At 38.5% G+C, this 19,144-nt stretch overlaps 1 protein-coding gene across 1 annotated transcript in view; it reads left to right on the top strand.

Moving 5' to 3' along the window:
- Positions 1-1,233: 1,233 nt before the first annotated feature.
- LOC126176895 (eukaryotic translation elongation factor 1 epsilon-1) overlaps positions 1,234-19,144 on the top strand; it is a 38,370-nt gene continuing 20,459 nt past the window's right edge. Inside the window, exons 1-3 of the mRNA XM_049924095.1 lie at positions 1,234-1,414; positions 3,034-3,243; positions 17,131-17,226. Of these exons, the coding sequence (XP_049780052.1) occupies positions 1,319-1,414; positions 3,034-3,243; positions 17,131-17,226 (402 nt within the window). The 5' untranslated portion in view covers positions 1,234-1,318. The remainder of the gene's footprint in view (positions 1,415-3,033; positions 3,244-17,130; positions 17,227-19,144) is intronic.

Genomic DNA, 19,144 nt, shown 5'->3' with positions numbered 1-19,144 from the left:
CAGGGGAGACAAACCACTGTGTTGTTTCTAGCGCAACCCAAACTTCCTGTGTAGGTGGCTCACACAATTTTAAATTTTGCTGCAAAGTTTTAAGGACGGAAATGCATCAAGAACATTGGTTATACCCATAAAAAGAAACATCATGTAGTATTTTTTCATGTCGTCCTGCTCTGCTAGCATGTTTCTTATATCCACATCGCCATAATTAAAATGAGATTAGATTATGTATTCGTTCCATAGATCCAAAAATGAGATGATTCTCATGGGTGTAGAACAAGTCAGAAAGTATAACATAAAAACAAAACATTTGGATATAATACTCACTATCCTGACCGTATGTCAGGGTTTTGTCAAATATGTGAATATATTACACGAAACTGGAACTGCTTGTATTTACAGAATAACTATACCGTCAGAATGAAACATAGTTTTAATAAATTTATCATAGACAAAATAACAAATCTTGATTGTTGTGACCAAGTGTTGACAAAAATGAAATCTAACAAACATTAAAGTACAATAAGATGGGTTGGAATGACACTGATGAAATTATGAATAAATGTTTAACAAAAGACTAAGAAAATCAACAGATCACTTTGCAAGGTCGTTTGCAACGACCTTACAACAGCTACTATAACATTAATTTATCACACAGCAGAAATTACAAATCTTTCAAACTCTAAAGAAGAAATCAAAGTAAAATAATCTTGTGTCTGCACATGCAAGTTATCACAGGAGTTCACAAGTAAAACTTCGCCCATTACAGATGAAGTGTATCATATATATAAATGTCTTACTGCTTTCATAAGGATTTCTACATTATCTCACACTTATATTCTTTAAGTTTGATGAGATAATCAGAAATAAATCTAGAAAATGATTTTGATGTATGCACAACATTGACTTTAGGCAGTTGAGATGATACATTGGGTCCTTGGCGATACTACGTATAGATTTTCCCAGCAGAATTCCTTATATTAAGTGAGTTGATCGAAACTGGCGCTCACTACAATTAACAAATATCAGATTTTTAAGATACTGCGGAAGATAGCTCATGAAACAAAAAAGATAGTGTGGATCACAGTTTTATTTTTGTTTTTTATTGATGAAGTTTTCAATTTGCATATTCAGTATAGATATTTATTTGTTTAATGATACGCTATTTTCACAGTCGTACCAGAAAAACTGAAATTCGTACTAATTACTGATTTTATGACTGGCGAAAAAGTTGCTTGAACGCAATCATAATCTCTGATCCGGAAACCTGTGTGAGTATGTGTACTGTTGTTGTTTGTTGACAGTTCACGAAGGTGCGAAAATGGTGTTGTGTGATGTAAATCGACTTCGGCAGCTATGCAGAAGCCTTGGCGTGGAGACGCCTAATTTAAAATCGGATGCTGGAGGAAATTTAACGGTATGCTGTCTGTATTTTCTCAGGTGTATTTTCAAGACTTTTCACATTTGTCGCTTAGTATCAGCCCAGGTTCACTTAAGAGCTGGCAGAATGTGCTGTAGAATCCAAACAGGGATAAGTTTTTTTTTAATTGCTTTCCATTGTATTGCAGTTTAGAGAGTGTATTGAAGGGTACTTAGCGTACACGAGTTGAAACCACATGCAGTGTTTCTAATGGAATTGAAGTGTTTTTTACGTTGTATAATAATCACTTGGCAGTTAACTGTGAAGTACTCTCAGAAAACAAAATTGCAGATTTTGAGATATGGCTTGATAAGCTCTCACAGGAACAATAGAGAAATGACTGGGTTATTTGCAGAGGCAGTTATTGCTCCCGTACTTCATTCGAGAAGAAACCCCAGTCTGTGGTAAAGTGGGAAGTACCCTCTGCCTCGCACTTGGGGAGTCTGGATATACATGAATTCTGCCTCTTAGAATTCTTTCACTTGAGAAGACAGCTTGGATGGGATTGCAATGTTGTAAAATGTAGACAGACATATGCCTAAGTAGTCTGTGTCGTCGATAAAAACAAGAAATACTAACTGTCGAAAATAGATAGGTTTCCTTCCAAATGTTGTTAAGAGGAACATGATAACACAAACATTTGCAAGCGCACTTTATTCATTGCTGCTTACGATTTGTTGTGCTGCTGCGCCTGACTGTCAAATACAAGAAACCCAGTATTTGTTTCCAGTATTGAAATTTAGGCTATTTCTTCTAGTTCTCTCTGTAATAATTTCCATAAGCAAAATTTGTATCCCTTCTTATGCAATAGGGAACTTCACAACAGAATTTCTTCTGTGTTTAATGCAATAAGCTCTACATGCATTTTAGGTACAATATCGGATGGAATTGTTTAGGGCCCAGTTTAACTGTGCAGAAATAAACCCATGACCTGTTTGGATGCTCCAAAGTGTATGTATCCCATATCACAACGAGAAAGTTGGAAAGGCCTCATTTAAGTGTTCATATATTTTAGGTCTCATTTCACATTGTGTTTACTGTAGTGCGTAATGAACTCATGTTGAAAGTAAGGGCCAACAGATAAGAAAATGGCTGACTACAGTAAACAGTTTGTGCCTCTGCAGTATAGTGCACTGATTCATGAATAGATAGTTTCTCGGAAGTGTTGTCTGACAGTGAGTTAAAATGGCAGCAAAAATGTTGATTATAGTCCTACTAAATGTGAAATTCTGTTACTGGTTGAATTTCTCAGTGCAGAAGTATAAATCACAGCTGAAATTCACCTTGAGCTGTGTCATATTTGAGCTTTCAGCAGATAATGAAGGAAATGTAAGACGGTTATGTTATGCTGTCAAGGATCTGAGAACAGAGTTGGATGGTAAACACAAACTTCTGAAATTGAGTGTGTTTTTGTAACTTTCATTTTCATAAATCTGGGTCTTTTGTGATCAATCCTAGTTAGTTTATTCTTCCTTTTTTTAATGTGCATTTCGATGTATCATAATAGGAAGCTTCAGCAATATTGACATTTTTAGATTTCTGTGTATAGCTCTTAATTAAATTATGACTCAGCCTATTTTTCTGTAATATGATGGATGGTATGCTGGTCTTTTCAGATTAGTGCATCGGATCTGAGCAATGGAAGACTACCAAATGAACTAGTTACAGGATTTGGAACAATTGCATTGTCATTAGCTAAGAAAGCAGATAATTCACTGCTAGGGAAAACAGCAGAAGAAGAAGCTTGTGTGAGACAGTGGGTTGAATATGCAGTTTGCTACATTAATTTAATGGATTCCCCTGGCGTGCAGCAACGTGTACTAAAGGTAAAATTTCTGCAATGTAGAAGTAGATACTACAAAACGTTATGTTGTGGGGTGCTGATTCCTTTTATTGTATATCTTTTGTCTACTTTTTTTCTTTACTTTAGAACATGTTAAACACTCCCCATTTCTAGTACTCCCTGTTTGACTATGCAGCAGTGTAATTTACTCCAGAGACTGTCAGCTGACAAAATGCTGTATAGGGTCAGAAATTTTTCAAAGTGCTGCTGGGACCTAACTGTTTCTTTTGCTCATTTTGTCATTCTTCTATCTTGGATATTGTAGACAAGTTTTTTTATGTGTGATAACTGTCTTTCACTAACATAGTTGCCAGTACACAGTATAAGATGTCAAACTGAATGTGAAGCATGCTTTTACAGATACAGTAGTTGTATATAATTAACATAATTTAATAACTTCCCATAAATAACAGGTGTGCACAGGTCTGTGACTGCAAAAGGGACAGTTTCAACTGGTTGTGACATTGATACATAAATTGCAAATCATCTGTTATAGATTTTGGCATATGCCAGGACTTAACAGTACTTATTGTGACTTCGAGCATTGGAAAATTCCCATGTGTGTCAAAAACAAGTTTCCATGTGGTGATTTGGGAGGGAGCCAGACCTCTAAGGTCAAAATTATGCAGATATGATAGAGGAAATGGAAGTAATGGTTGAAATGAATATAGGCAGTATGAGATCTTGTAAGAGGAATGTGGGTGAGGTACACATGTAAGCAGCTTTTGTTTTGCAACAGATAACAGCCTGGTAGTCATTGATGGTGCTATCTAGAGAAACTGCATAGTCTTCTGACAGAAAGAAACTGTGAATCAGACTAGGAGTCAGACCTATAACATTGTCTTCCATGTGCAATTACTGGTGTGCTACCTGGCCTTAAAGCACTAATTCTGCTAGTAACACTCACATATTTTCTAAACATCACGGAAATTCTTCTGCATGCCTTACTGGGCTAGCACTCCTGGAAGAAAGGATACTGTGGACCAGCACACAGGAAACAGAATGCTCTCCACACCGGACTGGAAAATTAAGTATCAAGTTTACGTAGTGATAATAGTGGTATTTAAAGTTCATGACTGACTGTCAAATATGACAGTATTGTTACCAGAACAGAGACATTCAGCTAATAATCTGATCAAAATAGCTTTTGCACCACTATCATGACCCAGAGAGTTTTCATATTCAAAACTTCATTTGCGATACTCAGTGCCCAAGAAAATCACTATGTTCAGCAACCTGAGTGGTGGAGGTAAAGGTAAACATGCTTTCAAAGAGCAGTTAAATAGAATTAAGTGTAAATGATAATTACTTGAAAACCCTCAGCTGCCGATAGGTGTTGTTGACGTACCTTGATGGGGTCAGCTGAAAATTTATGCCCTGACTGGGACTCGAACCCAGGATCTCCTGTTTACATGGGAGAGGCTGTATCCATCTGAGCCACCGAGGACACAGATGAATAGCGCGATTGCAGGGTCTTATCCCTTGCACGCTTCCTGTGAGACCCACATTCCCAACTGTCCACAATCTACATAGGTAATGTTCCTAATAGATACTTTGCCCATCCACTCGTTACTCGCGCCCACTTAAGTTGACGACTCCCATAACAGGACATTGTTATCAGGGGAAAGAAAACTGGCGTTCTACGGATTGGAGCGTGGAATGTCAGATCCCTTAATTGCGCAGATTGGTTAGAAAATTTAAAAAGGGAAATGGATAGGTTAAAGTAGGATATAGTGGGAATTAGTGAAGTTCGGTGGCAGAAGAAACAAGACTTCTGGTCAGGTGAATACAGGGTTAAAAATACAAAATCAAATAGGGGTAATGCAGGAGTAGGTTTAATAATGAATAGGAAAATAGGAATGCGGGTAAGCTACTACAAACAGCATAGTGAATGCATTATTGTGGCCAAGATAGATACGAAGCCCACGCCTACTACAGCAATACAAGTTTATATGCCAACTATCTCCGCAGATGACGAAGAGATTGATGAAATGTATGATGAGATAAAGGAAATTATTCAGATAGTTAAGGGAGATGAAAATTTAATTGTCATGGGTGACTGGAATTCTATAGTAGGAAATGGAAGAGAAGGAAACATAGTAGGTGAATATGGATTTGGGCTAAGAAATGAAAGAGGAAGCCGTCTGTTAGAATTTTGCACAGAGCATAACTTAATCATAGCTAACACTTGGTTCAAGAATCATAAAAGAAGGTTGTATACATGGAAGAATCCTGGGGATACTAAAAGGTATCAGATAGATTATATAATGGTAAGACAGAGATTTAGGAACCAGGTTTTAAATTGTAGGACATTTCCAGGGGCAGATGTGGAGTCTGACCACAATCTATTGGTTATGAACTGTAGATTAAAACTGAAGAAATTGCAAAAAGGTGGGAGTTTAAGGAGATGGGACCTGGATAAACTGACTAAACCAGAGGTTGTACAGAGTTTCAGGGAGAGCATAAGGGAACAATTTACAGGAATGGGAGAAAGAAATACAGTAGAAGACGAATGGGTAGCTCTGAGGGATGAAATAGTGAAGGCAGCAGAGGATGAAGTAGGTAAAAAGGCGAGGGATAGTGGAAATCTTTGGGTAACAGAAGAAATATTGAATTTAATTGATGAAAGGAGAAAACATAAAAATGCAGTAAATGAAGCTGGCAAAAATTAAACGTCTCAAAAATGAGATCGACAGCAAGTGCAAAATGGACAAATGTAAGGATGTAGAGGCAAATCTCACTAGGGGTAAGATAGATGCTGCCTACCGGAAAATTAAAGAGACCTTAAGAGAAAAGAGAACCAGTTGTATGAATATCAAGAGCTCAGATGGAAACCCAGTTCTAAGCAAAGAAGAGAAAGGTGGAAGGAGTATATAGAGGGTCTGTACAAGGGTGATGTACTTGAGGACAATATTATGGAAGAGGATGTAGATGAAGATGAAATGGGAGATACGATACTGCGTGAAGAGTTTGACAGAGCACTGAAAGACCTGAGTCGAAACAAGACCCCGGGAGTAGACAACATTCCATTGGAACTACTAACGGCCTTGGGAGAGCCAGTCCTGACAAAACTCTACCATCTGGTGAACAAGATGTACGAGGCAGGCGAAATACCCTCAGACTTCAAGAAGAATATAATAATTCCAATCACAAAGAAAGCAGGTGTCGACAGATGTGAAAATTACCGAACTATCAGTTTAATAAGTCACAGCTGCAAAATACTAACACGAATTATTTACGGACAAATGGAAAAACTGGTAGAAGCCGACCTCGGGGAAGATCAGTTTGGATTCCGTAGAAATATTGGAACACGTGAGGCAATACTGACCTTACGACTTATCTTAGAAGAAAGAATAAGGAAAGGCAATCCTACGTTTCTAGCATTTGCAGACTTAGAGAAAGCTTTTGACAATGTCAACTGGAATACTCTCTTTAACATTCTAAAGGTGGCAGGGGTAAAATACAGGGAACGAAAGGCTATTTACAATTTGTACAGAAAGCAGATGGCAGTTATAACAGTCGAGGGGCATGAAAGGGAAGCAGTGGTTGGGGAGGGAGTGAGACAGGGTTGTAGCCTCTCCCCGATGTTATTCAATCTGTATATTTAACAAGCAGTAAAGGAAACAAAAGAAAAATTCAGAGTAGGTATTAAAATCCATGGAGAAGAAATAAAAACTTTGAGGTTCGCCAATAACATTGTAATTCTGTCAGAGACAGCAAAGGACTTGGAAGAGCAGTTGAATGGAATGGACAGTGTCTTGAAAGGAGGATATAAGATGAACATCAACAAAAGCAAAACAAGGATAATGGAATGTAGTCGAATTAAGTCGGGTGATGCTGAGGGAATTAGATTAGGAAATGAGACACTGAAAGTAGTAAAGAAGTTTTGCTATTTGGTGAGCAAAATAACTGATGATGGTCGAAGTAGAGAGGATATAAAATGTGGACTGGCAATGGCAAGGAAAGCGTTTCTGAAGAAGAGAAATTTGTTAACATCGAATATAGATTTAAGTGTCAGGAAGTCGTTTCTGAAAGTATTTGTATGGAGTGTAGCCATGTATGGAAGTGAAACATGGACAATAAGTAGTTTGGACAAGAAGAGAATAGAAGCTTTCGAAATGTGGTGCTACAGAAGAATGGTGAAGATTAGATGGGTAGATCACATAACTAATGAGGAGGTATTGAATAGGATTGGGGAGAAGAGAAGTTTGTGGCACAACTTGACTAGAAGGGATCGGTTGGTAGGACATGTTCTGAGGCATCAAGGGATCACAAATTTAGCATTGGAGGGCAGCGTGGAGGGTAAAAATCGTAGAGGGAGACGAAGAGATGAATACACTAAGCAGATTCAGAAGGATGTAGGTTGCAGTACGTACTGGGAAATGAAGGAGCTTGCACAGGATAGATTAGCATGGAGAGCTGCATCAAACCAGTCTCAGGACTGAAGACCACAACAACAACAAAATTTTATCTACTCATACATTCTTCAATCTCTCTTATCATTTGCAGAGTTAGTAGGCGTATAAACCTGTACAAATGTTGTTTACGTTGTGGCTGTGATATTGTGTTCAATATGCTGTTCATCATAGCTCACACACATCTCTGTTTTGTCATTCAGTATTAGACCTACTTCTCCATTACCCAATCTGAATTTCTGTTGATAACTTTGTACTCATGCAGCTGGAAGTCGTCTTCTCAGTGGCACCCCACTTCACTAATTAGCACTATAATCTATCTTCAATATGTCCCTGCTCAGAGATGCGAATTTGGAACTATTTAACTCTGGAATATTTTATCCAAGAGGATGTCATCAACAGAAATCATAAAGTAGAGTTGCATGTCCTTGGAAAACGTAAAGGCTACACTTTACTATTTTGCATGGATTCTAAGACTTTACTAAAGTTTGGTTTTTAAAAAATGTTTCAGTTTAATAATTCACAAAAGTACATGTAACATTATTATTATTATTATTATTATTATTATTATGTGTTTTTCTGAAATCCCCCCCCCCTTCCATTACGAGTATGACATCCATCTTGAAATAAACAATTTATGATTCTAAATTATTCATAATCTTAGTTACCTACTTAATTAATTGATAAGAGATGTTGTTTGATTCAGAAAAAAATACAGCAATAAAATTATATTGCTAATGTTTTAGAAACTTGTGGTCATTAAACTGAAACAGCCGATTGAAATGTTGAGGGTCCAAACTTTTAATATCAGTCATTTCATAAGGGTCAACTGAAGAATGGGATACAACCCATTGGCTTTGACCAGTGGTGTCATACTTTACTCGTAGATATTAATGTCTTTATTTTTGAGCCATAGGTAATAAATTGGTTATCTTCTGTGGCAAAGCATCATCATTGTAAACTGAAATAAATGAATGTGTTTTCAAAAGACAGGGCTAGACATTGTGTAAGATTCTTGTTGCTTCTATTAGTTTAAATCATTTGTTCATTCCAATTTGTTTGGTACTTATTTCCATTCTTAGTGAGTGTGAGACAGTTTAGAAGATATGTTTTTCATTCTGGACAGTTTTTACTTTTTCGATTTTTGTTTGTAGAAATGGATTTATCTCCTTCATTTGGCTTTTGCAAGTATGTGTCCTTATTGCTGATTATGATAGATGTCATGAGTTTGGCAAAAATATGTGTGTGGTAAGTGTGTCAGCATCTCATAGATATGATTTATTTACATGGAGGTGTACCAAAGATTGAGTATGGTGTTCAATTCAATGAGGAACATGATTTATGATTTGAGAAATTGAAGCTGGTCTTCAGGGATATAATAAAAATTACATATGTTGGTATTTGAGGTATTCTGTTTGGTTGTGTGTACCTGAATGTTGCATGGGTGAGCGTGTCACTCTAGACTGGTTTTGTTGTGTAGGGAAGTGTGTGGGAAATATATAACATACCCTTTGGTTTGGGCTGGAGGAGGGGGGGGGGGGGGCGGTGGCAAGTGTCATCCTTGAAATTGATGAGTCTGCTTTTGGCAAAACCAAGTGTAAAAGGGGGAACCTACAGTGGGATTATGGATTGTGGGTGCTAGAATTTCAGGCCCAGAGTCTGATAATGTAGTTTTTAAAGTGGTTCCTAATGGAACGGAAAAATATTGGTGAAATTAATTGAAGGACATGTTGCCAAGGGTTCTTCAGTTATTCCAGATGGGTTTTCTTCATATAGGGATGTGGGGAATAGGGATTTTCAGCATCTTCTTGTGAATCATGACATTGAATTCTGAAGTTCAACTACTGGGGCTTGTACCAAGAGTATAGAAGGTTATTGGTCATTCATAAAATCTGTTGTAGGGAGGGGGAAATGATGCATTTCAATACTACAGAGCCATTTAGATGAATATTCTTGGAGGTGCTGTGTACCCAATACATATTGCCAGTTTGTTTTCCTTAAACGTTTTGGGCAAATGTATCCTCCAAAATTTGTTAGCTAATTTCATGTTGGTATGTGGTGTCGGGGGTCAGTCATAATTAAGAAAAAGAGTGGGTTTGGTCGGGATGGTTAAGATATTGATTTGGAGTTTTTGTGGTTGGTGCATCATTGTTCATTTTCTTATGTTTGGCAATGTCTTTTCTGTGGTTATATTTCTTATTATTTTCTTTTCTGGGTTTATATGTGTGTATGTATATTTGTTTTTTGTGATGTTGTCTTTCTTGTGTGTGTGTGGGGGGGGGGGGGGTGCATGTGGGCGTGCGATTTTTGTTGACATCTCTCAAGGCCAGCTTTGGTTTTTTCAGAGGAGTTTGTGTATGGTAAGTTTTTTCGCCTTCTATAGCATTAGTATTACTACAATATTTTTCAGTCCATGCCAGTACAATCGAAGGTGAAAAGACTGACATAAGGAAAATGTGTATCCCATACTTCTGTTCACGTATATAACTCAACTGAGGAGTGGGATACAAATTTTACTGTTGTTGGATTTTTTGCTATTGTTAGTAATACTGTGATAATTTTCCAGGTGAAAAAAAATTGTCTCCCATGCAGTTGACCCTATAGGTCAACTGAAGTATGGGATACAAATTTTATGTGTGTCACTTTTTTCCAACTTCATGTAGTTCAGCTGAGGTACAGGATGCCAGTGTTACATACATCGATTCATTCATCTTCGGTAGTTTACCTATGTGGGACAACTGAAGTATGGGATAGAGCACTTGCCCGCGAAAGTCAAAGGTCCCGAGTTCGAGTCTCGGTCGGGCACACAGTTTTAATCTGCCAGGAAGTTTCATATCAGCGCACACTCCGCAGCAGAGTGAAAATCTCATTATGGGATACAAGTTTTACATATGTCGGTCTTTTTTGGCCTTGGGCGTGTGTGTGTGTGTGTGTGTGTGTGTGTGTGTGTGTGTGTGTGTGTGTGTGTGTGTGAGTGAACATTTCGGTTTTTCCACCTTCGCTAGTGCTAGTATCAACTAAAGAATAGGATGCTAGTAGTAGTGGAGCGAAAAAAGCAACATCTTTAAAATGTGTATCGCATATTTCAGCTGACCTGCATAGGTCAACTGAAGAATAGGATACTAGTGACAGCAAAGGCAAATAAGTCAATGTACATTAAATTTGTATCTCATACCACAGTTAACCTACACAGATAAACTGAAGTTTGGGATACAACTCGTACATGTCAACTGAGGTATTCCATGCTAATGTTACTTCTGTCACTTTTTTCCCTTTATTTTATGCACAAATACCCTGTGCTTCTTTACAGACGAATGGAAAAACTGATAGAAGCCGACCTCGGGGAAGATCAGTTTGGATTCCGTAGAAATGTTGGAACACATGAGGCAATACTGACCCTACGACTTATCTTAGAAGAAAGATTAAGGAAAGGCAAACTACGTTTCTAGCTTTTGTAGACTTAGAGAAAGCTTTTGACAATGTTGATTGGAATACTCTCTTTCAAATTCTGAAGGTGGCAGGGGTAAAATACAGGGAACGAAAGGCTATTTACAATTTGTACAGAAAGCAGATGGCAGTTATATGAGTCGAGGGACATGAAAGGGAAGCAGTGGTTGGGAAGGGAGTGAGACAGGGTTGTAGCCTCTCCCCAATGTTATTCAATCTGTATATTGAGCCAGCAGTAAAGGAAACAAAAGACAAATTCGGAGTAGGTATTAAAATCTATGGAGAAGAAATAAAAACTTTGAGGTTCGCCAATGACTTTGTAATTCTGTCAGAGACAGCAAAGGACCTGGAAGGGCAGTTGAATGGAATGGACAGTGTCTTGAAAGGAGGGTATAAGATGAACATCAACAAAAGCAAAACTAGGATAATGGAATGTAGTCGAATTAAGTCGGGTGATACTGAGGGAATTAGATTAGGAAATGAGACACTTAAAGTAGTAAAGGAGTTTTGCTATTTGGGGAGCAAAATAACTGATGATGGTCGAAGTAGAGAGGATATAAAATGTAGACTGGCAATGGCAAGGAAAGCATTTCTGAAGAAGAAAAATTTGTTAACATCGAGTGTAGATTTAAGTGTCAGGAAGTCGTTTCTGAAAGTATTTGTATGGAGTGTAGCCATGTATGGAAGTGATACGTGGACGATAAATAGTTTAGACAAGAAGAGAATAGAAGCTTTCGAAATGTGGTGCTACAGAAGAATGCTGAAGATTAGATGGGTAGATCACATAACTAATGAGGAGGTATTGAATAGGATTGGGGAGAAGAGGAGCTTGTGACACAACTTGACTAGAAGAAGGGATCGGGTGGTAGGACATGTTATGAGACATCGAGGGATCACCAATTTAGTATTGGAGGGCAGCGTGGAGGGTAAAAATCGTAGAGGGAGACCAAGAGATGAATACACTAAGCAGATTCAGAAGGATGTAGGCTGCAGTAGGTACTGGGAGATGAAGCAGCTTGCACAGGATAGAGTAGCATGGAGAGCTGCATCAAACCAGTCTCAGGTCTGAAGACCACAACAACAACAACCACCACCCTGTGCTTCAATTGAGCTATAAGATATTAGGACTCAGAGAAGCACTATATTTAACATGGTGTTTGAAATATGGATGTACGTGATATGTTTTCCATTGTTTTCTCTGTTCTGCGTTCCTTTGTTTCTGAACATTTGTCTTTGCTATTAAATCTGTGCAATACATCATCTCTGGTAACTTCTGACATCATTGGTCAAAGCTGATGCATTGGATCCCATTCTTCAGTAATTCCAAATATGTTTCGGATTAGTAATTCACAGCAATAAATATAACATTAGTATGCATTTTTCTGAAATCTCCCAATTATGAGTATGGCATCCATCTTGAAGTAAATAATTTATGATTCTAAATTACTCATAATCTTAATTAACAACTGACTTAATTAGCAAGAGGTGTTGTCTGATTCAGAAAAAATACAGCAATGAAATTATATTGCTGAAGTTCACCAACTAGCAGTAATTAAAGCAAAATAGGCGATTGATATTTTGAGGGTCCGAACTTTTAATATCAGTTATTTCATAAGTTAATTAATTTCAGATAATTCCAAATATGTTCTCGGAAAGTCAGGAATGTCTGCTTTTGAATGATTGGTAACAATGCCTCCTTTGCTGCTTATTTGTTCACTATGTTTTATCATCATATGATGATCTCTTAACTTCAGTTAGCTGCATATTTTACTTACTTGAGCTTCTAGTAAAACCAATTGCATCACTGTAATCAGGAATATAAATATAAACAACTGAAATATAAGTGTAATGGAGATTGGATTGGATTGTTTGGTGGAAGAGACCCCACAGCAACGTCATCGGTCTCATTGGATTAGGCAAGGATGGGGAAGGAAGTCAGCCGTGCCCTTTCAAGGGAACCATCCCAGCATTTGCCTGGAGCGATTTAGGGAAATCACGGAAAACCTAAATCAGGATGGCCGGACGCGGGATTCAACCGTCGTCCTCCCGAATGAGAGTCCAGTGTGCTACCACTGCGCCACCTCGCTCGGTGTAATGGAGATTTTGCATAAAAATTTTACATATTCCTGTACAGATTACCTGTAGTTTATGCAGCTATGTGAGATAAACAAGTAGAATTGAAGGAGCAGAAAATTCTAGTTATTCTTTGGTGCAGAAAACGTAACACACAGATTAGATTCCAACTTGCTCGTTTCACATTCTCGATGGACAGCTGGAAGGAAGCTTTGAGCGAGGAGGGGGAGATACACTATTGAATCTGTCAGTGTGGGTAACATGGTCATTTTATGCTTATACCATTCACACATTGTTGCTTTATGTCAAAGAGTTTTGAATTACATATATATTTTCACTTTGCATGCCATCGTAGAGCATATGGCAGGATTTGTTTCCTACCTGTTCAATTTATGGATGAGATACTGAAAGGAAAGTTGACAAGACTGCTCAGATTTTGCAATTTTACTGCTGTAGTCATTGTAAGATCAATATGTTGGAGGAAGCAAAATGATTCTTGAATCATGTTTGAACATGAGCTCTTGGAGTAAAAACAATAAAACTGTGCCTATATTGCAAACTAAAATTACTGCTGTTCATTCATTACATGTTTTGCTATATGCCGTGAAAAATAGAAGCGAAACACTTATAATTTTAGATAATATTATTGGGAAACGGTGATCTGTCAGGTAAGTAAAGTAAGAAAAAACAGTCTCGATTGCACAGTCATTTATTAAAAGTATGACTGGTTTCTACCTGTAGTAGTAGGCCACCTTCAGATAGTACAGGGGAAAGATAAAAACTAAAATTAAAAAGAATATATGTTAAAATGATGTATCATTACCCATCTGGCTGATGATGAAGCTTGGAACAGCTGTGCTGACCCCAGTTGCAAAACTGCTGCTGCTGATTGAGCAGCAGTGGGTGAACAAGATTGAAAGAGAGCACACATGAGCCGCATGATGTCAGTGTAAGTCAGTGGCATGTGATTTATATCTTGTATGTTAAGATTTGAATGTCAGTTTTTCAAAATGCGCTAAAATGACTAATAGAGACAAGTGGACTGCTGAAACAGCAGCAGGTGTAGTGATCCTTCCCAGAGAAATAGATTATGAGTTTTTGTGGCTCTTAGAGGTGTGGTTTGAAGTGTTAATGAAATTGGCCTAAGCTAATGAAATGCTGCAAAGAAAGTGTTCTACCCATGATGTAGCATCAAGTTAGTTATTTGATTTCACAAAGAAATATTTAACATTTATATGATGGAGGAGTGCAGAACACACAGCCATTTTCTTAGCAACGCCTCTTTGAGAATGGATCAAATGGTTTTATTAAGATTTTATAAAATACTGATTTTATCTCCTTCAGATTAGGGATGTATGTGCTTATTGTTCAGCAGCACAATCTGTACTATGTTTATTGGACCCTGTATTCTGTGATAAAGACTGTCAAATGGAGCTTTCCATATGGGCTTCCTCGTGGAAGCACGTATCGCTTGTCTGAGAGTATGACATTCGCTCTTCTTGATCAACTATGTGGTCACTGTCAACCAGCAACTGGAACACGCTTGATACTCCCATTTTGTTCTGAAATGACAGACTCCAGCTGCTTTTGAACCACCTCTGAAACTGTAAACCAGGTGAGGTACCGTTTGAGGACTTCTGTAGAGAACTCCCAACTTCCTCCACTTGCTTCTATGCGAAAAACCACATCTCACTCCCATGTGATATGTTCCTAGGCCAGTAATAAGGGTGGGCATGCCCTGTGGCACCAAGGGAATTACAGCAGAAATCTGTATACCATGAATATCCAGCTAATGAAATCATATGTACAGATGGCTCTTAGGTCAGTGACCATGTTTGTTATGGCTGTGTTGATGCAGGAGTTTATGAGCAACACTGTCTTCTGAGTGTGTGTAGTACATTTACTGCAGAACTGACGGCCATATTATGAGATCTCCAACATATGAGACTCTCTCAAATGGAACTCCGTTGTATGTAGTGATTCCTTGAGCAGACTACAAGCAGTAGACCAATGCTCTCCATGAAATGTGCTGGTCTTCAACATTCATGACCTGCTCTACAACTGCCATGGAGCAGGAATCTCTCTCTCTTTTCTTTGTACACTGAGCCACATAGGTATCTTAGGCAGTGAACTTGCCAACAGACTTGCTAAGCTTGCAACCACAATGGAAACATTGCAACTGAGAGCCTTAGGCACTGATTTTTTGTCACATCTCAGACACTGTATCTTGAGGGCTTGGGACACAGAAAGGCAATCTACTGCATGCACAACAAACTCTGGATGGTCGAATAGGCTACTAAGAGTGGCGAACTTTACTCTAGGCACCTTGCAAATTATCTGTCGTCTTACATGTTGGTAACCACCAAACTGTCTTGCAACAAGAGGACTCCCCCCCCTCCCCATTGTGTGTGTATGGAGCACCTTTGATGGTACTTCATATACTCAAAAAAAATGCACCATCCTAACTGACCTATGATGTAAACTGAAATTAGATGTACCTCTGTCTCAAATTTTGTGAAAGAAATCATTGTCGGTAGTAGGCTGTGTTGTTATCTTTAATAAAAAAGGATAACTATTGAGTGTATTACAGGTAGTGTTTTCTTTCACAAAATTCTTGGAGACTGTGGACCCACATATGAACAAAATATCTACCTCTAATGCTTGCTGAAGACAACAGCTGTTGGTTTCTTGAGAGAGAGAGAGAGAGAGAGAGAGAGAGAGAGAGAGAGAGAGAGAGTGTGTGTGAGTAGATACTGTAGTAAAATCTAAAGTCTTTAGTCATTGGACTGGCATATCAAACTATTTTATGCATGTTCCTCATATATTGTGTGTGGTGTTAGTGGTGGGCAAACATAGAGGGGAGGATAATTCACCACCCTGAGGGGCATGTAACTTCACCATGACACACATTGCCCCCTTTCCTTCCAGATCTAACAATCTTCACCACCACTGCTGGGTGTACTGCTTCTCCTTGTAATCAAACTCATGAAAATGAAACTTGAAAGATATTCAGTATGAGAAAATGATTAAGATTAGCAATTGGACAACTTATTTGTACCCTGTTTCACAGACTTCAGCTGTATAGAGAAACTATACTCTCGTAGCTGACTACCTTTAAGTCTTTGTTATCATTGTCGTCGTCATCATCTTCATCTGCAGCATTTTGTGAATTCGGTTTCAACAAGTTAAAAACGATAAAAAAATCTGCGTATGGTTGACTGTAGGTAAAAGAAGACTGCAGAATTTAGCTATATTACTGATAGAATACGACACAGCTGTCAAACTTGACTTCACGTGCATAATCAATGAATTTGCTTTGGTCAAAGCAAGGAAATGCCAAGTAAAATTATAATAAATAAATTTTCTCAATTCTTAATTGTAACACTTTTTTTAATTTCTTATTATTAATTGTACACTATTAGTAATTTATGAGGAGCAATTAAAATCTTTTCTTCATTATATGTCATACTAAACCCAATGTATAGTAGCTGCCATAAAAAATAAGATACAGTTTTTGTTTTAATTTCAACATTTTTAGAAAGTTTATACAATTTTTAGTGTAACTGCAATGATATATTTCATTTGCTGCATGCAAATATTTTTTCATCAGTGCAGTTGATTTAAGTAATAGTGTTCAGTTTGCTTTGTTTTTATATAACCCATGAAAAAAATTATAAACTTTTCTGAATCCATGTAGTTTTATGAAAGGGTGGGGGTCAGCAGTTTCAGCAGGGGAATAGGATGAGCTCAGTACAGTTTTGAGTGGAACACATTAATTATTGTACCAATATGATTCCTAACAAGTATGAGAGAGACAAATATAATCTAATTAAAAATAATTGTAAAATGTCTTGTTTGTGCTTTTCATTGTGTGGTACATTTGTTAGTCAACTGGTACATGTTGTACACACATATTTATGTCAATATTTTTTCAGGAACTGAATAGTTTCTTGGCAGACAAAACATTTTTTGTCTCATATCATCAAACTTTAGTGGACAAGATGTATTACCATCTGTTGTATGATGTTATGGTGAGTACTAAACAAAAATTACTTTAATTTCATCATTAGAATAAAGTCCTTGGATTAAATGTTTCGTGCACACTGGTGACGGTCGTGTTACTTTGCATGCTAGTTCTGAAACACCGAAGAAGCTAGTGAACACTGACATCATTTTGTTTTTGATAATTATTACAGATATTATGTTTGCTTCAGTTGAAATCTTTATACTTCATTCTTGTATCTGCTGTTAGAACAATTACCTGTGCAAAAATAAAATGTTATCTGTAGGATATATTTTATAGTCAATAGTTGCACTATCCAGAATGATGTGTTGAGAGAGATGTATGATGAAATAATGGACCTCAAATAAAGCAAAGAGTAAAGCTAACCACTCTACCATGTAGTTGATGTGTTGAGCAGTCAAGATGCACTTAAAATATGATTGAAAACGTAGCTGAACATTTAAGCAATGGACAATGCCTGTTTTTGGAATTAATAATACCCCCCCCCCCCCCCCCCCCCCCACACACACACACACACACACACACACATATATATATATATATATATATATATATATATATATATTTAAAAAGAAAGATGATGAGACTTACCCAACAAAAGCGCTGGCAGGTCGATAGACACACAAATAAACACAAACATACACACAAAACTCTAGCTTTCGCAACCAATGGTTGCCTCGTCAGGAAAGAGGGAAGGAGAAGGAAAGACAAAAGGATTGGGTTTTAAGGGAGAGGGTAAGGAGTCATTCCAATCCCGGGAGCGGAAAGACTTACCTTAGGGGGAAAAAAGGACAGGTTTACACTCGCACACACACACACATATCCATCCACACATACACAGACACAAGCAGACATTTGTAAAGGCAAAGAGTTTGGGCAGAGATGTCAGTCGGGACGGAAATACAGAGGCAAAGATGATGTTGAAAGACAGGTGAGGTATGAGCGGCGGCAGATTGAAATTAGCGGAGATTGAGGCCTGGCGGATAGCGAGAAGAGAGGATATGCTGAAGGGCAAGTTCCCATCTCCGGAGTTCTGACAGGTTGGTGTTCGTGGGAAGTATCCAGATAACCCGGACAGTGTAACACTGTGCCAAGATGTGCTGGCCGTGCAACAAGGCATGTTTAGCCACAGGGTGATCCTCATTACCAACAAACACTGTCTGCCTGTGTCCATTCATGCGAATGGACAGTTTGTTGCTGGTCATTCCCACATAGAACGCTTCACAGTGTAGGCAGGTCAGTTGGTAAATCACGTGGGTGCTTTCACACGTGGCTCTGCCTTTGATCGTGTACACCTTCCGGGTTACAGGACTGGAATAGGTGGTGGTGGGAGGGTGCATGGGACAGGTTTTACACCGGGGGCGGTTACAGGGGTAGGAGCCAGAGGGTAGGGAAGGTGGTTTAGGGATTTCATAGGGATGAACTAAGAGGTTACGAAGGTTAGGTGGACGGCGGAAAGACACTCTTGGTGGAGTGGGGAGGATTTCATGAAGGATGGATCTCATTTCAGGGCAGGATTTGAGGAAGTCGTATCCCTGCTGGAGAGCCACATTCAGAATCTGATCCAGTCCCGGAAAGTATCCTGTCACAAGTGGGGCACTTTTGGGGTTCTTCTGTGGAAGGTTCCGGGTTTGAGGAGATGAGGAAGTGGCTCTGGTTATTTGCTTCTGTACCAGGTCGGGAGGGTAGTTACGGGATGCAAAAGCTGTTTTCAGGTTGTTGGTGTAATGGTTCAAGGATTCCGGACTGGAGCAGATTCGTTTGCCACGAAGACCTAGGCTGTAGGGAAGGGACCGTTTGATGTGGAATGGGTGGCAGCTGTCATAATGGAGGTACTGTTGCTTGTTGGTGGGTTTGATGTGGACGGACGTGTGAAGCTGGCCATTGGACAGGTGGAGGTCAACGTCAAGGAAAGTGGCATGGGA

This window comes from Schistocerca cancellata, chromosome 3 (assembly GCF_023864275.1).
Source record: "Schistocerca cancellata isolate TAMUIC-IGC-003103 chromosome 3, iqSchCanc2.1, whole genome shotgun sequence".
In the NCBI taxonomy this organism is placed as follows: domain Eukaryota; kingdom Metazoa; phylum Arthropoda; class Insecta; order Orthoptera; family Acrididae; genus Schistocerca; species Schistocerca cancellata.
This window is presented reverse-complemented; position numbering and strand designations above follow the sequence as displayed.